At 48.1% G+C, this 23,489-nt stretch overlaps 10 protein-coding genes across 10 annotated transcripts; 4 read left to right on the plus strand and 6 right to left on the minus strand.

The window, feature by feature from the left end:
- Positions 1-480: 480 nt before the first annotated feature.
- Positions 481-1,026, plus strand: VTN77DRAFT_4956 (uncharacterized protein; the record flags this gene model as incomplete). The annotated part of the gene is made up of 1 exon (XM_069421072.1): positions 481-1,026. One exon carries the CDS (start codon positions 481-483, stop codon positions 1,024-1,026), a length of 546 nt encoding a protein of 181 aa, XP_069277331.1.
- A 1,909-nt stretch (positions 1,027-2,935) lies between these two features.
- On the minus strand, positions 2,936-4,597 carry VTN77DRAFT_4957 (uncharacterized protein; the record flags this gene model as incomplete). The annotated part of the gene is made up of 1 exon (XM_069421073.1): positions 2,936-4,597. The coding sequence occupies one exon, from the start codon at positions 4,595-4,597 to the stop codon at positions 2,936-2,938; it is 1,662 nt and encodes a 553-aa protein (XP_069277332.1).
- A 79-nt stretch (positions 4,598-4,676) lies between these two features.
- VTN77DRAFT_4958 (uncharacterized protein) lies at positions 4,677-5,141 on the minus strand (the record flags this gene model as incomplete). The annotated part of the gene is made up of 1 exon (XM_069421074.1): positions 4,677-5,141. The coding sequence occupies one exon, from the start codon at positions 5,139-5,141 to the stop codon at positions 4,677-4,679; it is 465 nt and encodes a 154-aa protein (XP_069277333.1).
- Positions 5,142-7,333: 2,192 nt separating this feature from the next.
- Positions 7,334-9,628, plus strand: VTN77DRAFT_4959 (uncharacterized protein; the record flags this gene model as incomplete). The annotated part of the gene is made up of 1 exon (XM_069421075.1): positions 7,334-9,628. One exon carries the CDS (start codon positions 7,334-7,336, stop codon positions 9,626-9,628), a length of 2,295 nt encoding a protein of 764 aa, XP_069277334.1.
- An 800-nt stretch (positions 9,629-10,428) lies between these two features.
- Positions 10,429-11,597, plus strand: VTN77DRAFT_4960 (uncharacterized protein; the record flags this gene model as incomplete). Its single annotated transcript, XM_069421077.1, has 4 exons — positions 10,429-10,720; positions 10,771-11,078; positions 11,135-11,489; positions 11,551-11,597. The coding sequence occupies 4 exons, from the start codon at positions 10,429-10,431 to the stop codon at positions 11,595-11,597; spliced, it is 1,002 nt and encodes a 333-aa protein (XP_069277335.1).
- Positions 11,598-13,005: 1,408 nt separating this feature from the next.
- On the minus strand, positions 13,006-13,608 carry VTN77DRAFT_4961 (uncharacterized protein; the record flags this gene model as incomplete). Its single annotated transcript, XM_069421078.1, has 1 exon — positions 13,006-13,608. One exon carries the CDS (start codon positions 13,606-13,608, stop codon positions 13,006-13,008), a length of 603 nt encoding a protein of 200 aa, XP_069277336.1.
- Positions 13,609-13,661: 53 nt separating this feature from the next.
- On the minus strand, positions 13,662-14,528 carry VTN77DRAFT_4962 (uncharacterized protein; the record flags this gene model as incomplete). Its single annotated transcript, XM_069421079.1, has 1 exon — positions 13,662-14,528. The coding sequence occupies one exon, from the start codon at positions 14,526-14,528 to the stop codon at positions 13,662-13,664; it is 867 nt and encodes a 288-aa protein (XP_069277337.1).
- A 740-nt stretch (positions 14,529-15,268) lies between these two features.
- On the minus strand, positions 15,269-17,128 carry VTN77DRAFT_4963 (uncharacterized protein; the record flags this gene model as incomplete). The annotated part of the gene is made up of 4 exons (XM_069421080.1): positions 15,269-15,991; positions 16,039-16,176; positions 16,245-16,829; positions 17,069-17,128. 4 exons carry the CDS (start codon positions 17,126-17,128, stop codon positions 15,269-15,271), a joined length of 1,506 nt encoding a protein of 501 aa, XP_069277338.1.
- A 3,007-nt stretch (positions 17,129-20,135) lies between these two features.
- VTN77DRAFT_4964 (uncharacterized protein) lies at positions 20,136-21,425 on the minus strand (the record flags this gene model as incomplete). Its single annotated transcript, XM_069421081.1, has 1 exon — positions 20,136-21,425. One exon carries the CDS (start codon positions 21,423-21,425, stop codon positions 20,136-20,138), a length of 1,290 nt encoding a protein of 429 aa, XP_069277339.1.
- Positions 21,426-22,003: 578 nt separating this feature from the next.
- VTN77DRAFT_4965 (uncharacterized protein) lies at positions 22,004-23,407 on the plus strand (the record flags this gene model as incomplete). Its single annotated transcript, XM_069421082.1, has 2 exons — positions 22,004-22,316; positions 23,337-23,407. The coding sequence occupies 2 exons, from the start codon at positions 22,004-22,006 to the stop codon at positions 23,405-23,407; spliced, it is 384 nt and encodes a 127-aa protein (XP_069277340.1).
- Between the last annotated feature and the right edge of the window lie 82 nt (positions 23,408-23,489).

Below are 23,489 nucleotides of genomic sequence, written 5' to 3' on the forward strand. Positions count from 1 at the left end.
TGGTATGATCGGAGGGTATCTTTTCTGATGTGCTAGTAGCTTTCCATTTCCAATGTCGTAGTGAGGGCCCCTATCGCTCGATTTTATGCGCCTGTTGATAATCAGCCTTTTTTTCTATATATAAGAAAAGACAAGAAAAGAAAAGAAAGAAAGAAAAAAGAGACAGACAGGGAGGGAGAACATTTGCTGCCAGTAGGTGATTAATTGTATTATGTGGAACCGTGCGTCTGTCAAACATGTCACAATAAACCAATGGCTGATGCTATATTGGGTAACAGAGCAAGTATCACAGACCATACTGTAGTTTCAATATTGTGTCCAGAGGATAGTGATAGACAGAAGCAGAGAGGAAGAGAGAGCTATATAAGAGTCAACCTCATGTGTCAATGCAAATACGATGCCCACTCACCCTGTCGACCCAGTTTACCACCATTGAACCTACTATAAGATCCCCCTGGAAGCAACGATCTCACCTTCATTATGCTTTTCCAAAGCCACATCCTCATCAGCTTCCTCCTCGGTAGTCTAGTCACCACCACTACCGGCGTCACCCTTCGCCAATTCACCGGTCCCTCATGCACCGGCAACTCGCGACAGTGCAGCAACATCGACCAGGATACATGCTGCCAGTCCCAAAACAGCTTCTTCTCCGCCGCTCTCTGCCCGGGCTGCGTCTCCATGGACGTCCAAGTCACCTGGGTGATGAACGGCAGCGCGTACTGCGGCAAGGCAGTCGACGGGGCGAACGGGAACGAATGCATCACTGTCAGCACGAACCTGACCGGCCACAGCTGGAGTGGGCCGGAGGATAGTCCGGGCCATCATAACGAGCGGCGGCGATGTACCAAGACGGTTGAGCCGGACTTGCTGCAGATTGGGAGCAAGTGGTTCCGCCTGGATGAGACTGTGTCGGGGCATGAGAAAGCGCACATCTGGAGACTGTGGAGCGGCGAGGCGTTGGAGGACCAGGTCCCGGGCTGGTTTCTGCCATATGAAGTTGATCCACCGGAGGACATGGAGGCTTGAATCTGGATTCTGCCATTCTGGGTGGACAATAGACTTTAATGAGGAAGAAAGTTGACAGAGGATGACACGAGTGCCAACATGTATCTCTCCTGTTTTGATACCTTTGAATATTTCCTCTCATTGGCTTAGCATGATTCAAGAATTTTCTCTCACCTGTAAAAATAGTAAGATACATGTCATGGAAAACTCTTGATTAGGAGATCACTCGCCCTGATGCTTACTTTATCAGAGCCAGATAATGCCTACTATGCTATTACCTGCGTCTATGAGCTTCCTTTCTCTACTAATTTCCTATTAGCATTATCCCGTTTCCCTGTAGGATGCTTCTTTTCAGGATAGTGTATTATATTAACGCTGACAGGTAGAAATCCATTCTATCATACTTGAAGTACGCTGTAAGGGAATTTGTGATAACCAAGTTCGAGATCGATGGCCAACAAGGCGGAGACTTTGTTTCCCCCCTCGCTCCTCAGCTGTAGGAATACCCAGGAGTTCAGTCTCAAACACCAGTCTTAAGCAAGTTTCATAAACACTATGCATTAAAGATCTGACATACCTACATCATAACATGCATTTATTCCCTCCCTCCTCTTAAACACAATAGAGAGACTTTATTTAGAGGCCATCCTACACATTGACAGCAGCCAACTAGAATCCTCCCGTCTAAGATGTCCGGCGTTATCGATGTCCTATCATCAACCTATTGAGTTCGTAGAATTATTTTCTCACTTTATCAAACTCTTTCGAATGTAGTCTTCCACAAAGGAGAATTCTTCTCGCTAGTAGAAGTATACCCTCGACCTGTAATGATCTCGCTGAGCCTTGGTCGTGGTCCAGGTTAAAGATAGATAGAAATAATAGAAGGACACTCGTATAACTAAGGTAAGTCTGTTAAAATGAGATGTACATAGATACATGTATGAAAGATAAGCATAGAGATATGGCTAAATAATGTAATTATTCTCTAATGGTAAGTTATATAATTTTCCTTTTTTCTTTTCTTTTCAAGTGTTGCTGCAAGGAACCTGCTCCCGAGATCCACTATTTACATTTCGTGAGATCGCATTTTCGGGTATTTTTGGTAGAGACGTGAATGTATAGCTCTCCCGAAGTCTATCATCGAGATGGAAGTTGAGTGGTGAATGTTTGCCCAGTGATATCGCAGCAAATAAATGGAAACATTTGTTGCAAGACAGTTATTTTCGGGGCAGCAGCAGGGATCCCAATCGTTGTGGTGAAGGATACTACCTAGGTAGCAGATATTTAGGACTCTATTCTTAATTAAGAGCTAGGTACTATACTAGGAGATGCTCCTCTAGGAGGACAAATACTTCCCTAAGATAGTAGCCAACCATATTAGGATGCTCTTGTAGTATATATACTACTATACTTATATCCTCTCCTTTATAAAGTTCTATCTAGGGTAGCCAAGCCCATAGGAGTATATTAACCTACTAATTAATATAGTTAGATATAAGTATATAATAGTAGAGGGTACAGTTTATTGCTCCCTAAATAGCAATTATATACTACTACTCTACCAGGTTAGGTATCAGGAATTCGTTACTACTAGCTATATTACTAAGAAGTAGTTCTATGACTAGATCTTGTGCAATAACCAGATGCCGATTGAGTTCATGTGGGTGCTGTTGATGGACCAGCCTCTGAGCCCACATTATCGTGCTTCGTGGAGGACCTACGATATTCGCCGCAAATCACTAGGAGGAATTGTCATGGCATTCCTTTTTCGTCAAGTCTGCAACGCTATTACAATTTTGGTGCTATGCATACTGCGGATGAGATCTCTGTCTCTGTCTTGATTGTTTTCAAAATCAAGTATTCTCAACACAATATCAAGGACGATGATGGAGATAAAAAGAACAAACAAATAAAAGGACAATGAGAACAGTCAGTTCTTCACAACAGTAAAGCCCTTAAAGTCTGGCAGCACCGCCCGGATCTCCTGTGCATACGCCGGCAAGCCACCCGCATAGTTGACCTGCTCGAACGCTTTTCCGGGCATGCTGCCCCCCATATACGTCGACTTGGTCGTCGGGAAGAGCGAGATATCCGACAGCTCGTTGATGCGTTTCTTCCACTCGCGCGACGCCTCCGGGGTCGGGTCGATGTATTTGATGCCCTGCCGCTCGATCTGCTTGATCGCGTCGACGATCCATCGGCCCTGCACCTCGACGCTGGTCGGCCCGTTGCTGAGCAGCGTTGGACCGTGCGGTCCGTACAGGTGGAACATGTTCGGATAGCCGCTCACCGTCGTCCCCAGATACGTGTAGGCCGCGGCCTTCCATTCGTCTTGCAGTGTTGTCCCGTGGATGCTGCGCAGGCCCATGCTTGTCATGCCACCGGTCGTGATGTCGAACCCCGTTGCCACGCAGATGATGTCGACTTCGTGGACCGTGCCGTCCTGCAGCTTGATCCCGTTCTCAGTGAAGCCCACGATCGGGTTGTTCTTGATGTCCACCACCTCCACGCTGGGGCGGTTGAACTGTTCGAAGTAGTTGTATTCCAGACAGGGCCGTTTCACGCCAAATGGGTGTGGAGGCTCCAGGGGCGCGAGGAGATCGCGCTTCCGTGGATCACTGATCCGCTCGCGCACCTTCTTGGCCCAGAAATTGTAGACTTCGCGATTCGCTTTGGCATCGAAGAGGTAGTCCTTGTAGTTGCCCAGCCAGTAGCGGAATCCGCCGTCCTGCCAGAGTTTCTCCAGGAAGGCTTGTCGCTCTTCCTCCGTGTCTTCGAACGTGCCTCGTTCGGCGAACGTGTAGAGGAACCCGCCGAAGCATTTCTCCCGCAGTGAGAATAGCTCTGGGTAGTAGGCCTTCGACTGCTCTTGTTCCTGCACCGTGAGCGCCTTCTTGCGCATTGGCACTGCCAGGTTGGGCGTCCGCTGGAAGACCTTCAGCGAGCCTGCTTCAGGGCCCCAGGCCTGCGTCACCTGCACGCCTGAGGCCCCCGTGCCGATGACGGCACAGCGCTTGCCGCGCACATCAACGTCTTTGTCCGGCCAGAAGGACGAATGATGCATGATGCCTTTGAACTTGTCCATTCCCTCGAAATCCGGGATGTACCGCTTAGCCGCGAATCCAGCGGCGACGACGAAGAATTTCGCCTTAGCGACGCGGCCATCTTCAGTTCGGATATGCCAGCGGCCCTCGTCCGTGTTGAACTGCGCGTCGACAACGACACTGCCAAAGGCGCAGTCCTTCTTTATCTCGAGCACCTTGTCGACGTGGTCAAAGTACGCCCGCAGCTCCTTGTACGTTGGGTAGTTGCTGGGCCAGGTCCAGTCCTTCCACGTCTCGGGGATCGAGTACTGGTACTCGGGCACCTCCGAGTCGACGCCCGCTCCGGGGTAGCAGTTCCACCGCCAGGTGCCGCCGAGGTCGTTGCCTGCCTCGTAGAGCACCGTCTTGAACCCCTGCTTGCGCAGCTCGTACAGGCAGTAGACGCCCCCGAAGCCGCCGCCGACGACCAAGACGTCGACCTCCAGGTTGTCGGCGTAGGGGCCGGTGGACGAATTGCGGTAGGCGAATTCTCGGAGTTCCGACTTCATGATGATATCAGAGAAAGAACACTGGCATAAACTTGTTCATTCACATCATCGTAACTGTTGAAACAGACTTCGAGGCTATTTATGTATTTCCCGACAGTATAGATATAGCCATACTGATGCCTTCATGTCGGTAGACCATTCTCAGGCGTCGAGACTGAGGCAATTGCCCATCACGCAGAATACGACGCGTCCGTTGCGGCTCCGCATGGGTGCAGGTATATTCGACGTGCAGACATCTTCTGCGGTCAAGACCTGCTGAGCTGCGGATCCGCATCGAAGATAATGATGATGTTGCTGTTGTCAGAAAAAAATGTCTGTCAATCTCAGTTGTCTCCTCTTCTTCGCTCTGGTGCGGAGAGAACCGGAGCGGTAGAGTCCAGGATGTCGTGGTTTGAGGCCACCAATCATCCGATATCCTTTTGAGACGGACTGATTTCGGACTGTAGTTCTCCCGGATCCAATATCTGACAAGGCTTGTTTTTGAAGGACACCTCAGTTGTGGTCGACGATGTGACAGGTGTTGGTGTTGCGGGGTTGGCACCATGCGGATCCGCACGCGTTCCTATCTCGGTGGCATCTGCTGCTCTCAATGCGGGGCTCAAACCATAATTCTTCTTTCTCGTCCCATTCCTGTGAAGCATTCTCGAAAGAACAATCAGTTCTCCTCACAGGCATCGTCGCTGTTGTGGACAAAGCGACGGCTCCTCCATTCGCCCGGACAGTTGTCTTGAGCTCTAAGCATGGTTCCATCTTTCTATCCCAAGCGACCTATCGAATTCGCAAGAGAGTTTGGTACTTGTTTTGGCACAGAGGTCAGGCGACCAGGGTCAGATCGACCAACGGAGAGTTAGGTTGACAGAATCTGTTACCCCTCACGACAATGAGGGGAGCTTGCGAGTCAGCCATAGCATGACAGAGTTCAGACGAAGGTCAGACGAACCATAGGCATGGCGACAATGCTATATATTATACTTTCCGATTCCTCTTTCGTCGCTGTGAATCCCCTTATTCCAATTCTCAGATCAATTGACTCGTATAATGTTCGACGAAATAATCAACACTCTCCAGGGGAAAGTTGATGCTGCATGCTCTAACCATGAGTCTGGCATTCTTGGTACTGCCTGCATTGTGGTTAGTTGGAATGGCCAAGAGAAATTTATGCTAGGGGTAAGCATGGTTATGGCACCTTAGAGCTAATGCTAGACAATATCTTCAGTATTTGCTTCTTGTACTAAGATGATCATAGGGATTGCCTATATATAGCTAATAGAGTAGGGACTCTTGAGCTTCAAGTCAAGGTTCTATAAAAGGGTAGAATACTGGTTAAGACAAGATATGGTATCACTTTGTGGATGCTTCTGATATTTATTGGTGAGTGCAGACAAAGCCTACTAAGAGAAAATGCTGATATGAGACAGCTGGCTTTGGTTATTTATTCTTTAATGAGCAGCTATGGGACTATGACCATCTTACTAAATGACTACTTCTGTAAATATATTTTTGAGCCTCTTAGGATTAAGAATATCTCTGTACCTATAGGGTGAATAAAGAAGAACCTAGTATATATTAACTAATGTATACTGAATGGCCAGCTCTCTGGATGTGATCATCTCCTCTATTGTTTACTGATTGTTAGTACTGCTAATAATATCAAGGGCTTCTTGCACAGTGGAGGTGCTGGCTGCTTTAGAAGGCCCCAGGAATATTGCTGTAAGCTACTCTTTATATAAGCTAGTTGGGAGCTACAGGTAGAGTGATAGGTTAGTTATCTAGGACTACCTGGTGGGCTAGTCTCCTGAATCTCTTCTAGTAGTGTGATTGCAAAAAGCGCATAACAGGGATGATCTGCTTATAGAGATTGCCCTTTGCAGATCCCGAGGTCCTTGGGCTGTGGTTTGATTTTGGAGACTACGGTCTTGTGTAGATTTAAGTGCCTAGGTAGTTTGAGAGTTGTCCAGGTCGGTAGTTAGTAGGCTTGGTGCATATGTAGATAGGTAATTGATCACTCTTAGTCTGTCACTGTTTGTGCTGGTGGAAGTTTCCTTTACATGTTATTTTCGCATGGCATCTCTCCAGTGTGCTACTGATTGTTTCATTTGAATATGACTCATCTATGCACGGCACACAATAATGATACTGTCGGCATGGCAGCTCTCTAGGCAATCATCCCTTCATTTACGGCGGAGGGCCTCAAAAAGAATTGCACACGCTAAGTATTAGTTGTAAATCATCTGTAGTAGCAGGTAATGTTGCCTAGTCAACTGATTTGATCATACCTAATCTTAGTTAAGATCTAGCAGGCATATTAGGGAGAGTTGCCCCTAAAAATTAGTAAGCATTTAAGTAAAATTAGGGACAGTCACAAGGCATAGGTTACAAGCTTTATAAATCAGTTACAAGTCATCTTACTAGCGTGTGCGAATTATTTCGAGGCCCGCCTCCGTATGAATAGTAAATCCGCGGAGACAACACTCTATGCTACCCCAGATTTTCCCCGGATTCCCCCGGATTCGAGCAAACTGTGGGGGTGCTTGCGCCTGCTCCACCACTCCCCCCTCCCGCTTATCCGTGGATCGTTGGCCGCTATAATAGCTTATAAGACATTGGGCATGTCGCCAAAGTTTCGTTTATCTCTATTCACTCAGACTTCGTTCGTCCTATATTTGTGGGGGGGGGGGTTCGATCTGGAGTGATCACATCTTGCCAACCGTATTAAATTAAATTAAACTCACCGACATGGCCATTGGGGAGACTCGTCGACTCCAACATCGTAGCTGCGATCAGTGTCGAAAGGGCAAGCGAGCGTGCGACGCCAGTCGCAGCATCGATCACCATCCTCACGCGGGGATTAATGTCCCTGCTGTCGAGCCTTGCTCCAACTGTAGGCGATGGAGGAGGCAGTGCACCTTCAACTGGCTGCTCTCGGTGCAGAACAAGAAGAGCAGCAGGAAAAAGACAAAGTCCAACCACCAGTATGTGGGACAGGATAGAGAAATTGCTGCTGAGGGCAATCCGCTACTGGGCTCGAATCCAAGCTTCTTATCCTCGCAGCCACAGATTGACGGTCTCCATGGTCAACCCTCTGTGTTTCAGAACAACGACCCACTTCCGGCTCCCTCAACATGGGACGATCCTCTCGTTTTCTCAGATCTCCTGGATGGCGCGAGACTCGGCGTGACTGAGGCTGAGAAGCCTCAGTTGGTCTCTCCTCCTTACGAGGGACTGTACTCCCAGCTGTCCCTCTCCTCCCAGAGCTTCGCCGATCATTTCTTTCGTTCTGAAACGGCGCGCAATCTCCTTCGCGTCTATCACGACAGCGTCGAGAATGCACTGACGTGCTGGCTGACGGAACGGAACTGCCCCTACAGTCGCGCCATGGGGTTGAAATGGCACGGCCGCGGTTCGTCTCGTTCGAAGATTTCCATTTCTATCGACGGGGAATGGGGACCGCAGTGGTCAAATCGCGTCTGCGCTCGAGTCTGCCGGCTGGACCGCGCGTACTCGACTGTTCGTGGACGGAATCTGACTGTGACTGAAGAGCGGATGGCGTCTCGTGCTCTGCATGCGTCCATCATGGCTTTCGCGTCCCAGTGGTCTCCTGAGAGCGTTCCAAGGCCCTCTCAATCTGCCGAAGGAGATACCTACGGCGGGACTCCTGGCAAGGATTTCGAGCGCTCTGTTCCGGAACGACTGTGGAACGAAGCATCTCATGTCCTGCATGAAGCTGCTAATATCGAGTCATTCCGTGTCATATTCGCCCATATTATCTTTTCCCTCACACAACGCCCTCTGGATGGAGGCAGGAATGTGCACAGCAACAGCTTAGCGACACCGCCCTCCTTGCCAACAGATAGCACCCTGCAGAAAACACCGGGTCTGGTTGAACTGCACGAACTTTTCGACAGCGACAGCGCTCCGTTATTCCTCGAAACTGCAATGCGACAGATGTTCTCCTCCCGCCACAAGCTGACCCTGGTCCAGCGACAAGGAGACGGGAAATCGGAATTTCTGAGTGCAGAGGACCACGAGACATTCAACCTTCTGTTCTGGCTCGGCGTGATGTTCGATACCCTGACCGCGGCCATGTACCAGCGTCCTCTTGTGGTTTCAGACGAGGACAGTGAGATCAACTGTGCGGTGGTTCCTCGAAGGCAACTGCTGGACGGCCACATCGATCTCGATGGCTGGGACTTTGGCTTTGCGTCACACAACGCAAGAGAAAGCACTCGACGGCACGTCTGGGGCGACTTGTTCCTTCACAAGGAGGTTTCAGTCTGGCCCTGCTCGTACGAAGCAGCGGCAGAGACATTATCTGATGCTGCGCCCGTCAAAGTGCTGCTCTTCCGCCGCGTGACCCGGCTGCAGACGCTCGTCTATCGAGGCGTAGGGCCGGAACAACTGGAGGACGCGATCCAGGACACGTTTCAGATATACGATTACTGGAACCATACGTATGGTCTGTTTATGCTGGATTGCATCGCCCATCATGACAGCCTGCCCCCTCGCATCCAATCGTGGTATGTTCTCATTGCCGGACACTGGCATCTCGCTGCCATCCTGCTCGCAGACACTGTGGAGAGCATCGATAATGCTCGCATGGGGCTGGAGTCACCGCGTGAGTCGCGACGGGCGACCGACCTGGTCTCTGAACTGAAGAGGGAGAACGCTGTCACCATCTCGCGTCTGGCGCAAAGCTCCTTGCGTGGCAGCCGGGGAGGAGGAGAATTCCACGACGTCGTGATTAACGATGGAGCCTTCCTGACGGAGCCATGGACGGCAGTGTTGATCCGCTCCTTTGCCCGGGCCGGATACATCCTGCTGGACCGGTTGACTGCATATCTGCCGCTGTCCGAGAATACGTTTACATTCGACGAAGAAGCCCTCTTGCAGTGCAGATACTGCATCGATGCCCTCTGGAGTCTGGGGAAAAAGTCCGACATGGCTTCTGTGGCGGCCCGATCGCTGTCGAACAATCTCGACGAGACTATGATCCGGCTGCACGGTCGGTCAGAATCTGTTCTTCGATCCTAACTAACGAGGGAGTTAATGTACTTGACGGGACATTCAATTGAATCTTCCAAACGTTCTCATCCTCATTCATTTGTGAGATTGTACGTCTTGACTTGTGCTGCGTGGGTTCCCCGGAAGTATGTATGTACATTACATCCATACCTGTCTTAATGCACATCCCTCCGAACTGATTACCTGATTCGTTAATCCGGATCGATGGAAAGATAATGAATACGTCGTGTTTGGCATGCAGTACTTATTTATGCAGCGCTGACGTTGTCTTTATCACTCACGAGATGTCCAGAGTTTTTTTTTTCTTTGATGGAAAGGAATCAAAATCAAGACTGTGTGTATACAGACTCCAGGTGTGTGAGGTCATGGATGCCCATTTTTGTACTCCTCCATAAGACTTTCGAAAGTGAGAAGGGCGACCATTTCTCTCGATTTCATGAATGCTACTAGCTAGTTTCTTTGCTTGCTGCCATTTGTCTGACGGATTTGTCCGAAACTTTCTGGAAGTACCTAATTATCAGCTCCGGAGACAAAAACAACTCTGGGAGTTAAAACGAGCCATGACGTAATGAAAGAAGAATTCGAGCGGGTGTTAAAGGGTGCAACCTGCATGGATAATGCAAAAATGTATTTGGGAAGTTCCTATCTATCTAGTAGGACGGCTTGCACTGGATGCATTAAAAAGAGAAATATTTCCTTTCTTCCCTATCTCTGCATGGTCCGTCTCTATGAGTCTTCTAACGGACGCAGCAATCTCAAGCATATTGACGATTGAAGTCTCATACTGAAGTTTACGCTTCGTCCTCCTCATGGCTATCCCACAAACTCAGTGGGCGCAGGTCGTCGAGGACAAAGGCGGCCCCGTCATCTACAAACAGATACCGGTCAGCAAACCAGGCCCTGACGAAGTCCTGGTCAATATCAAGTACTCCAGCGTCTGCCACACGGACCTCAGTGTCATGAAGGGGGAATTGCCGTACGAGATAAAATTCCCTCTTGTTGGCGGGCACGAAGGCGCGGGTGTGGTTGTAGCCAAGGGCGATCTGGTTGCGGATATTGAGATTGGCGACCATGTCGGCGTCAAGTGGATTCATGGCACATGTCTATTATGTGAGTTCTGCCAGAAGGCTGATGAACCACTCTGTGAAAAGGCCCAAATGTCGGGTATACTGTGGATGGCACATTTCAGCAGTATTGTGTGGCAAAGGCCCTACATGTTGCTAAGCTCCCTAAGAATGTCCCTCTTGATGCTGCTACCCCTATTCTGTGTGCTGGGATTACTGTCTATAAGGGCCTAAAGGAGTCCGGTGCCCGTCCAGGCCAGTTTGTCACCATTGTCGGCGCTGGAGGGGGATTAGGATCTCTAGCCCAGCAGTATGCAAAGGCCATGGGCCTAAGAGTCATTGCTATTGATGCCGGGGATGACAAGAAAGCCATGTGTGAGGAGCTGGGAGCTGAAGTGTGCTGACCCAAAGAATCTCCTGCGCAGAGACAAACTAACAGCCATTCTATCAGGCCTATATTGACTTTACCAAGACAAAAGACGTTGCCAACGATGTGCGTGCAGCTACCCCAGATGGCCTTGGCCCACAAGCTGTACTCCTCCTCGCGGCCTCAGAGAAGCCTTTCCAGCAGGCCGCCAGCTATGTGCGGTCTCGAGGAGAGATAGTAGCCATCGGCATGCCCGCCCATGCGCACCTGAAAGCGCCCGTCTTGATTACTATGATGCGCATGATCAGTATCAAAGGCAGCTATGTCGGCAGCCGACTAGACGGGGCCGAGGCGATCGACTTTTTCGCACGGGGGCTGATCAAGGTCCCTTTCAAGACTCTGCCGCTGAAGGAGCTGGGACATGTGTATGAGCTGATGGGTTGGTTTCTCGCCATTAACAAGATGGAGAACAAGACGATACTGATGAGGAAAATAAACAGAACAAGAAAAGATCGCTGGCCGTTATGTCCTCCAGATGCCTGAGTAATTACCGCCAGGCAGTCACATCTGAAATAAACGAGCAGATGAAGAATCAACAGTGCATAAAGAATGGAAAGGCAAGGCAACAGGATAAAAGACGACTTACCCACATATCTTTACGGTAGATAGTCAGCTAGCAGCGTCTATTAACTATATCTTTTCTGTAATATTCTTTATATAGGTAGTTTGGGGCGGCACAACTTGCAAACTGAAGACTATCCCATTCAGTCCGTAGACCGTTAGATCTATATCAAAGTTCAAGGATCGCAGTCGAAGGAAGAAAAAGGGAGCTGGTGATCACTGAAGCTTGGGGCAGGTATATATGATCCATGTCCTCATCCAAACCCACTTGCTGAAGGTGGGGTATAGACAACTGGCTGCATACAGATAATGACTCCATAGCAGGAAGTCCTGAGGGACAAAGAAAGGAGAAAAAAAATTCTACATAGTGGGCATAGAGCGTGGGGTTTATCTAGAAGCAGACGGATCGGCTTACGGACACTTCCTCTAAGAAATTATGCATTATAGAGTGGGAGGACATGTCTGAGAGTGAGACTGATGGGAATGATGTTGTTTCTGAGTGAGTGGGAAGATTTAGCCTGGGACTTTCTGGACAATTAATCATTTTCTTTTTTTTTTCTTTTTTTTTTTTAATTTCTTTCAATTCTTTCAATTTTTTCAATTTTTTTTCTTTTTTTTTTCTTCTCTCTCTGTCTCTCTCTTTTCTTTTTCTTTTTCCTTTTTTTTTATTTTTCATCAGCTAGATGTACATGTCCGAGACTTAGAGCATATCGGGCCTCATCCAATGCCCAGAATAACCTGCCAACTGGACATACCGTACAATCAGATGATGTCTAATGCCAGGTCTGTCAGTACTCATGCAGCTAGAGCCCCAGCTGGCGCCTTGGTCAATTCCGCTAATTTGAATAAGTGAAGCTCTTCTCTGTCCGACACATGGAGATGGAGGTACTGCTGCCGATTCAGCAAATAATGTTGATTGGCTTCACTGGTCTTTTCCCTGGAAAGCAGAACAAATCGTGAAGCTAGTGCTGCAAGCTGGAACGTCGGTTGATTTCGAAAAATATCTTTTGACTATCCTTTGTCTATAGCGAAGGAACATGGATAAAATAAAATACGAAGCGAAGAGGTCGTTGCGGTGTGGTCAAACCGATGATAGTGTTCTCTAGAGTGCTGTGTTCTAGGCGACGCTTGTCCACGCTCATACAAGATATGTCTCTAAAGGAGCAGATAATAGATAAACTTGGCTCATTAGGATATACTGGATTCTTATGAAGTCTCCGACAATCACCACTTGACAGTTCCCTTCTGTTAGGTTTTTGTGTCTGCCGTATTATGTACTTTTTTAAAGCAAATTCTCCTCCATCTCATATCTGCCCTGTTCTCCTCAGAGCGATTCAACTTCTCCAGCCATTTTCCAGCAACGTCTGCCGGGCCGCAGCGAGCTCCTCCTCACTCGGAAGATTGACCACCATCAGATACAGGATATCTTCCACCAGGACTTTCTTGACGCATCGGACGACGACCCCCACCGGTCCCGTCGGGCCTTCGATCGGCGGAAGACTCCTGGCGATTCTCTCCTCGTTGATTTTCTGTCGGTGGCGTTGTCTGTGCGCTTCTCCCAGCGTGCGTGCGTTGGCCTTGCCGCCAGTGACCAGGTTGAACAGGTGCTTGTTGGTGGAATGGTTTGGATCTGCATATCGAGACCGGAATGTGGGCGGAGTAATCTGTTGAGCGAGCACCGAGTCGGGATTCTCGGCCAGCATCCTGGCCTGGGCGCGGCGGTCATAGTAGTCTTGGATGAAGGCGTTCGCCGATTCCAGTTTCTCCTTCAAACTGCGTTTCTCGACGGATGGTGCCTTCGACGAAGACTGATCAGACATGCTTGAACTCCGGCTGGCAGTTGCGTCCTCAAACCTGGCCGTCATCGCATACGTCCTTTGCATCCTGGCCTCGCCGCGAGCGGTTTGAAAGACCAGCGGCGCACACGCCGTTGGCATGGTAGCGTCCCCTTTCGTCGTTCCGCTCGACAGACGGATGCGCTGGAGGACTTTCATCCCAGCCGTCGGAGGGCCTGCTTCTCCTGGCACCCATCGAGCCACGGCCTTGGCCGTCTCCAGGTTGATGGCTTCGATGCCGATTTCGTCTCACCTGGGACGGCCATCTGTGGGCGGTATCGCATGACCATCGCGTACAGACCGCGGGGCATGAAGAGCTCCTTGTTGACTTGATCCAGATAGCGGTTCGCGTTGTAGCGACCTTCGAGCTCGATGGCTGTGGCGGCAGCGACTTGCACGGCAATACTCACGGCGAAGGTGATGCTGCCCGGGATAAACCCGACGACGGCGGCAGAGGTATAAATCGCCTTGAGCCACGGCGATGCCTCGGATGCCTTGTCAAAATTCTGCAGGAAGAGGAGGAACGACTCCTGGCTGATCCCACAGACATCGAGATCCGGGGCATATGCGCGGACAAATCCTCGGACTCGTGTTCGGGGACGACGTTGTGGGATGATGACAGGGAACGCAAGAGGACTTCGCCTGGTCGGACGAGCAGGAGCACATTGGATGACTTCCTGGGCCAGCTGAGTGACACCGTGAGCTGTCTTCCTGTCTTCCTTATCCTGGTCGTGAGGCGGGTCAGACGCTTCTTCGTCCAGTTCCCACTCACGCTCAATATTTTCGTCGCCTGTCTCGCCTGGATGAATCTCCGAGTCGGTCCCCAGCACCGCGTGACCCTTCGAAATGAGGTCTCTCGCCTGCTCGTCGGATACTTGGACATGGATATCCTCCTCATCCTCGGAGACAGCGTCGGCAACCTTCCGCGCCTCCTTTTTCTCTTTGTTGTAGAGATACGCTTCGCGTGCTAGTCCAATTGTCGAGCTGGTAGCTCTGACAATAGGGCGGAAAGCGTAATGCATGATGATATTTCACAATTGACCTTTGATTGACACTGCACGAGACGATGGAAGACGATGGACGAAAGTTGAGCTCTTTGATGTAGATATATATCCCTGATCAATCACGCCGGGGAAGCTCTGTCGCAACATGTCTGACATAGCTGATGCCAACACCTCATGAGTATTTTAGATTCAGCCTCGTTCCTATCTTTGGAAAAACAAGGATATTTCGGTAATTTTTCGCTGCAGCAAGATAACTGCTTTATCTGATTGGCCGCTCGCTCCTATGGCCCCATTCGGCATAGTGTCAGGCCCTAATTAATTACCGTATTAGATATATATCAGATTGTTGAGCTGGCGTTTTCAGCTATGTATGGTAGATGAAGTGCTTTGGACGATACAGCTGACTAAATATAGAATATTCTTCTCATGCGGCTGATTCAGGTTTCGTTTTCTCCTGAATTGATCAAGTCAGGGGTCGCGATGTTGAGGGATATAAATTGCGAAAACAAATCTTGATGGCTGTTCCAGCGGCGGTTCTTGGGTTGTTTTTTTTTTTTTTTTGGTTCTGTGAATATGAGGGGAAGACATCACCTGGGAAAAGATCAAGATTTCTTCCTCTTGCTGGTATATAGCTGACGTGAGAGTTACTGGTGCTAAATCCTCATCTTTGGCTCAAGATACTCCTTGCTAGAGATGGTAGAATTTATCCTCCCCTGACGCATGCTCAAAAACATTGGATAGATGTTCACGGTAAACCGCTATTTTCTCCCTTCTGGCACCTTCGCATACCCCAGCTCATTCGCCACAAAATCATAAACCGCCTCAACCCACTCCGCCCGCTGCTCAACATCCTGCATGCGGATCTCCGGCCGTCCAAAACACTGCTTCATTACCACCAACGGCCACATCACCTGGTGTCCTCGCTGGCCATAGATGTCGTGTTTGTATTGCGGATCGCCCTCGCCCGAGGCCGTCATCTGCATCATCGTCGGGATCGTTGAACATATCTCGTCGATGAGCTGAAGGATCTGAGCGACGAAAATGGTCGCGTCGTGGCCCAACGAGGAAAGTGTGTCAAAGATTGTCAGGTTCAGATGAAGACGGCTGGCTCTGAAGAGGTTCGCGTCCAGAGCGGCTATGGAGTCGGCATACACGTACATGACCTTTGGTGCGCCGGTGATTCGGAGCAGGGATGATGACCATTCCGGACGGTGAAGCAGGCTGAGTGGTTGGCCCTGAAAAGGCCAACGGGGTGGAGATGCATGATACCAAGTGTCGAGCTGGCTGTCCAGATCAAGAGCCTGATAGAGGAGGTCTGCATCTATTCCTGTTTTCTGGGCCTGCTTCAATTGAGAACAGATGGTCGCTACCTGCAAGGAGAGTTGCATTGATGGAACCCTTGGGTTCACGGGGGCGAGCATTTCGAGCCACCGTTTCGTTTCTGCAGGGGGACAGATGCCCTCCGCCATGTAATTGACGAGCTTTCAGCGTTAAATTTGGTTTCAAGAATTTTGAAAGTACAACTCACCAGCATCCTTATTACCAACCCATAGAGCCTGCCTTCGGTAACATTCGGCAGGCAACTTGTTTGACCCATGCGAAGGACCGACGCTGCACCTCGCACATGCATGAGCCACGAGCGATCCAAAACGGGACTGCTCAGCATCTATCCTGGGTCAATGACTTAATCCACGGATCTCTGAGAGAAAGTTCAGCTGGAATAGTGTCCTCTACCTCATACAACGCCAAAAGAAAAACAACAAGCACCATCTCGCTCAGCTGGATATTTCCCGGCTCCGCCGTCGCAACAGCCAACTGTCTCAAGGCCTTCGTATAATCCCTCAGCGCGACGATCGCCGCTTCCTTGACTTTAAACCGGTTGGCGAAATTCGCCAAGGTAACTGCAGACGCAGCAGAATGGAACAATGCCCCCGGCGACGACTTTGAATACAAACGCGGCACGGCGCGCAGCGTCCCTGCTTGGGGCGCCCGATCTGACGGGGTGATGAAATCGTATACGAATCTGGGGAACGCAAGTTGATAGAAGGATAGCAAGGGTTCGTGAGTCAATGCATGACTGGACGAGGAAGACCATCTCCAGCCTGTTCTGATCACGAGGGCTGTGTCGTCCTCCGAGCTGGTGGTTGATGACGGTGGAGAATGAACTGACGGAGGTTTCGTTCGAGTGCGCCATCTTTCCTGAGCGTGTCGTGCTGCGATGGATGTTTGATCTCGATGGAAGAGATCGAATCGGTTGGGATAGATGCATGCATCGCCGTTTCGGTGGCAGCGGGTGCAGCGAGGGGTTTTTTCGTCGTACTGGGAGGAAGAAAAGTGAGTTGAGGCTTCACAAGGTGATGGTTTGCTAAATTTTTACTTATTCAAACATGGCAAGGGCGAGGATATGTTTGATGACAATCAAAAAAAAAAAAAGTCAGGATAGGTAGACCGATTTGAGGTGCTACTGTACAATAAGTCAAGCGAGTCTAACGTGGGAACCTCTTCCACAAGAGAAGGTCCAAACGTGCACAAGACATGATTGAATATAAATTGATTACCTTGACTTTTCTCGCCTTGCACATCCGGCAGGCCCTACTGGGCTTCCCGCGATACGACATGACACTATTAATAAATACCTCTGGACGGATATTAATATGAAAGCTAAATAGCGTATTCAGACCTTCAAACTCGATAAAAGAAAGAAGTCATCTGCTCGAGGGTGATGGATACATATCGACTGGTGTATATGAAATAATCTAACATATTACTCCCATACATAGCTTGAGGGGTCTTACTCTGTGTGTACTATTATTAGTATCAGTATTTGCCCTTTTGTCCTCGCAGTCCGCGTACATATGATATCCCTTGGCTTTACGTACCTTGCTCCGTTTTTTAATCAACCAACGTCTTGGCGCTCTGCAGCGATATTGTTGGTCGGGGGGAAATATAACAGAAAATGATGAGGTGCAAACAAGTGTCTTGTCCTATTTTTGATTCCTTTGAATATTTCTTATTATTTAGCTGGTATACATTTCCACCCGCCTACTATAAAATTAATATCCTTCCTATCTACGTCATGGAAAACTCTTGATTATGAGGTCTCCCACCCTAATGCTTACTTTACTAGTACTTCAGGTGGTAATACTGAATATGCCACTACCTACCTCTATAAGCTTACTGTTTCTCTTTCATAGTCCATACTAATTTCCTGTCAATATACTGTACCATTCTTTATAACCCAGTATAATTAATCCTGCAAAGAACCTCTTATCTTGTAGAGTACATATCTTTTTTAGTACCAATATGCCAATATAAACCATTCACAAGCGATTTCAAGTACATGCGACCATAGGGTGTGGAAAACAGGGCTTCCCGTCCGCTCAGCCGTACTTAAGCCACACGCCGGCTGGTTAGTAGTTGGGTGGGTGACCACCAGCGAATCCCAGCTGTTGCATGTATCTCTTTTTTTTATTTCCTTAATTTTTTCTCCCTGCTCTCTCTGTGTCTTTCGTTTCCTTTTTCTTTGATTCATTTTTTTATTGCTTTGTTGAGTTAATTTTCTCCTACGACAACTTCCCCGCTTCAGGGAAATTTCAGCTTCGGAATACAGTACTACGTCAAAAGTTTTTTTTGCGCACCCTGTTAGAAATTCATAAAAATTCGTCTTAAGAAATGACCCCTTTAGTACCTAATCATTTGTCTTAGACAAAAATCATATAAAATATTCTCTAAAATTCTTATTCAAAAAATTGGTTAATCCTTTATTTCTTTCTTTAGAAAGTGGAATCTTGCCAAACCTTTCGTTAACTTTCGTTGCTCAATAAGACAACTTTATGTATAAAATTTCGTTTACCAAATTCTCTCTTTAAAAATATATATTTTGATAATGCTCTTACTGTATAATTCTGTTGCGGAATAAAAGCATAAAAATGCATGTTTTACGTAAAAATAGGTGGGGAACTGGGAGGTGCGCAAATAGGTTTGACCAGGTACTGTAGACTGAAAGAAATGAAACAAATAATAATCGAATGACTGTCAACAGGGACATGAGTTGGATTGCAGCTTCAATCCAATCAGTTCCGTCCATAGGACACAATGTTGGCTTCATCTTGAGATGGTATGTATGGTCACTCTTTTGGACGCCTTAATTTCGTCTCCTATGCTGGACGATAATTATAAGATATATCTAACCTATAAGTGGGTAGTGGGGAGTACTTCGATCATTAGCTACGTATGTAAACACAGTACTGAACCAACAATTCGACGCTGATTTTCATGGTCTATCCGTGGGAGTGAGAGGGAGAACAGATGACGGAAGTGACCCCTTCTGAAATAGAAGAGTCCAATGTTGCATGCTTTCCGATTCTTATTTTTATAGTCCATTCCTTACAGATGCCAGGCTTTATTTCATAAGGCAAATGAACCGGAACATCGCACCCGCGATCATCAAGCTATTGATCTTGACGTTCAACATGCGAATTTTCGCAGTACGATCAATGAAGCTGGCTGGCCTTCATTGCCGGATAATACGTAGCGTTTCAAACCACTGCCATTTTCCATGTAATTCATCCTGTCTATTATATATGGTAAACTCTCACTACCACAGGGAGATGTATTGTGTTTGTATGTACTGTACATACTGTTTGTAAGCTCCCGGACTATTCGAAACCTCTATATAGATGTAGTCCTTTTTATTCTTGCTAACCTATCAAGTCTGAGACCCCCAAATTCAGTGTTCGAAGAAAGTCAGCTTGTTCTTTGATTTTCCGCCAGGATCTCTATAGTGTCGTCTATCTTAATTAGGTAAGATAAGGATGTACGGTCACCAACCAGTGGAAAAGAATTTGTGACATTCCAATTTCTTTTACCTACAAAATGTTGCCCAGCTATGGGCGAAGATATCGTTTTTCAATTACAATATTCCCAGATTCAATTTCAACGGTACATCTTGAAAGGGATAGATACCTATTTCCATATCTAGACTTTGATTCGAAGCAGTCTAGGCATTATTTTTGCCTATCTTCCAAGCCTGATCGCTATCTATAATAGAATTCGTGGCGAGGCTATAGGCACTAGATAGTGCTCATAGTCTAGGATCGACTACTTCTTCCATCTGGATCCAAGATTATGGTATGGTGGCTTCTGTTAAATAGACAGTTTTACAAGTCATACATCAAGAGACTTAAGTAACCAGAGCAGAGGAGAGGAGACTAGAGCAGGGCGTAATGACTAAATCTTGATTCTAAAACAATGAGATTGGTCAACATATTGTACGCCTCCTGCAAGTCGTAATGAATCTAACCCCTTATATACCGTCAGAGAATTTCGCTCAACTGAAAAAAGGTGCCATGACAATAATTCTTAGTGAGTACTCTCTTTTCTGCTGACATATACTTCTCTGAGCTGGTTAGATATATAAGGATAACCTTTGTTCCTATTATATCTATACTAGGCATCTTCTAAGGTAATTAGAGTATTATATGATATAAATACCAGTTACAAGTCACGATATTGCTTCAACTGTGACGTGTCTCGAAGGTTCTACGGTATATACATTTCTTGTCACCAACTTCGAAAGAAAACGTTATGCGTCAACAGAGTTCACATTTTCCAATACTACTACTACTACTCTCTATATAATCTCATCGCTTCACGCAGATGCTCCTCCAAATCCAGATCCCACACCCACCTCATCCTCCCATCCAGATTCTTCCGCAGCGCCTCGACATCATCACCAATGCCTTCTTTCTGGAACTCATACAGGCATCCAGCATCTCTGCTGGTCGTGACCAGTTTCTGCGTTCTCGGCCTCCGCACGGCATCATATGCTCTGAACGCTTTTCCAAGCTGCTCCCTATCCTGGACTTCTCCAAGCAATCGCGACAAAACCAATGCGTCTTCGATTGCCATGCCAGCCCCGGCACCCTGATGTGGCGTGCTGGCATGTGCAGCATCGCCAAGCAAGCAAATCCGGCTGTCACGATAGTAGGTCCTTGCCGGCGGGTGGTCGAACAGAGCCCAGATATCGGCATTCCTCATCATGCCGAGAATGGCCTGGACGTCTGTCCCCCATCCTTCGAAATCTCGCAGCATCTGCTCCCTGTTACCGGGAAGCACCCACTGCGATCCATGCTCCCACTTCCCATCCTTCTTCGTCCTAAACGCGACCACGTTCATGGTCTTGCCATGTTCGATCGGGAAGGTCAGAACATGTCCATCGTAGCCCCAGTGGAAATGCGCGTTCTGGGCTGTCCACTCGCCTAATGCTGCCACGGCCTCTTCCATCGGTATCAAGCCTCGATAGGCGTATTTCCTGCTGAAGACAGGATCGATATTGTCATCCCCAGCCAGCAAGATCTGGCGCACCCGTGACTTGATCCCATCGCATCCGATGACGGCATCAGCCTCGACAGAGGTCCCATCTGCGAACTCCAGCTTGATGCCCTCGTCTTCGACAATACCAACCAGCCTCTTTGCAAAACTCACATACCCATCAGGCACCAGCTCCGTCATCGCCTCCAGGAACCGCGCCCGATGGACACTGCTCCGCTCAACTGAGACGCGAACCTCATGGATATGATCCCCAGCCTTGAGGGTATTCGTCCCGCCTCGTCCATCCATGCCCATCCGATAGCTGGACCAGACCTTCCTCTGCCGCGCCCCGTGGTCCAGATGGAACGTCGCATGCTTGTTATACGCCGCCGCGACGGCCGGATCGAGGAGTTCCATTGCCCGGATCGAGTTGGAGCCGAATGCTACGCCGGCACCGATCTCGGCGAAGGCAGGGGCGGCTTCATAGAGGTGAGGCTTGATGCGAGCTGGTGAGGTGTGTTTGAGGATGCCGAGGAGGAGGGACAGTCCGCCAATGCCGCCGCCTACGATGGCGATGCGGAGCGGAGAGGACGAACCTGCCATCTTCTAGATGCTCCTGCTGGTAAAAGTCATGGATAGCATGAGCTGTGCTTAGGCGCATATGTACCGTATTGAGTATACAGCAGTGCATGAGTCTATACCGAAAAGGGCAGGTCCTTAACAACTAGGACTGACTACCTGACGTGACTAAACGAGCCATGTTGGAAAGCAAATTCATTACTATTATTAGAGAAATTTAATGCTCAGTTCTAGTCACCTACGTTAATAGCAAGCCTGATTGCTACCTACTTTATCCCTGTCCTGGCAGGCACAATTTGTCTTCTCTTCAGCTAAACTTGACATCCCACTGCTCAATTTCCAGACAAACTATTACAGTCTAGAGCAGAGAACTTGCAATCAGAGAGAGACATCAACGCTTTTATTCAGACGAACCGTTGTCTTTATAATCTCCTGAATCCCTTCCTCTACCGACACAACATCCGCCAGCAGGGAAGTTCGCCCTCTTCTGGGCTGCCAAACACGGACAAGCGACCACCGCTCAAAGACCGCTTGAAGAAGAAGACGCAAATGCCCAGGTAACAACTATTTACAGTGGAACACCAATCTTCCTCGGGCGGAGAATGGGTATGATAATAAAGCTCCTGCTGGCAAATACTGCAGTCGATCCGGACTCCAAGGACGACTACGGCTGGACGCCCCTGTTCCGGGCGGCCACAAACGCCCATCAGGCCATCGTGAAATTTCTGCTCGCGACCGGCAGAGTCGACCCAAACGTGAAGGCTCATCTGGGACCCTTCACAGGGGCCCGCAGGCGGTTGGCGAAGACATACTCGATTGGATGGACGCCGCTGTCATTAGCGGTAGAGTACAGCCACGAAGCGGTCGTCAAGCTCCTGCTTGGAGTAGTCAGGGTCAATCTAGACCTAAAAGCTGGTAGGTCTATCGATAGCGGCCAGACTCAACTGTTTTTCACTATAGTAGGTAGGTATAATAGAGTTGTTAAGCTGAGTAATAAATTAAGTAGATCTAGACCTAAAAGCCTTTGGCTACAATAAGGGATAGATACTACTATCCCTGGTAATAGAGAATAGCCATAAGGCTATAGTTAGGCTGCTACTAGCAATAGATATAGTAGACCTAGATACTAAGATAAGTATTACATATTAGGATGATAGATACATGCTATTATCCTATACTATAGTAGGAGGATATACCTAAGTAGTAGTAGTTAAGATATTACTTGCCACAACATAAGTTAATCCTAACTTAAGGGTATCTAATAGCTCCTGTAGGCAGTCACTGCCATCATATATCTTAGGGAATAGACATCATAAAGTGGTTAAGTTGCTGCTCACCACAGGACGCGTCAATGTCTTCCTAGGCATACGCCGCTATCCAGGGCAGCAGAGCAAGGGCACGAGGCGATTGTCCGGCTCTTACAATCTCATGGCGGTCTATCCTTGATCAAATAGTTGATTTAGACTTTATCCCTGTTTCTAATCTTGCAAGACGTTTAATTAAAATCAACAACCTAACTGACATACATTAATAGAGAGTTAACCTCGACCCTCTAGTCGGATATTATGAAATGTAATTACCCATAAACGCTCAGGACAGTTACATGACAAGGTTCAATAATTAATATCAACCAATCCCTCAAAGTGGCCATTGGCCAATGTAGATCGTAGATGCTCACATAGTATCAATTAGCCTTTATTTCCCATATTTGATGCTTATATCTAGCTCTATCATCTATGATATCTTGCTATTAATGACATTGACCTATTAACAAATTTAATAGGAGGTATCAGATTGCTCATTGCCTAAACAGGATCTTGCCTTTAAATAGAAAATATGATATAATATCAAGCTACTGTTATCAGTAACCGCCCCTAAATTAAGTAGGGCCTTAATTTAATTAATAGTGACTAACCTGACGCAGAAATGAAACAGCGATCAATTCATCGAGAAAGTGCGGTTTCAAGATCCGTGAGATCGTGCCCGAGGGTTATGAGTTGCCTTAGATGGACCGTGGGAAGCTGGATTATCGACAATGGTTTCACTATGCGAAGACAGATAGGCCGCTAGCTATCATTCATTGATCAC

This window comes from Rasamsonia byssochlamydoides, assembly GCF_041956645.1.
Source record: "Rasamsonia byssochlamydoides strain NRRL 3658 unplaced genomic scaffold VTN77scaffold_35, whole genome shotgun sequence".
Lineage (NCBI taxonomy): Eukaryota > Fungi > Ascomycota > Eurotiomycetes > Eurotiales > Trichocomaceae > Rasamsonia > Rasamsonia byssochlamydoides.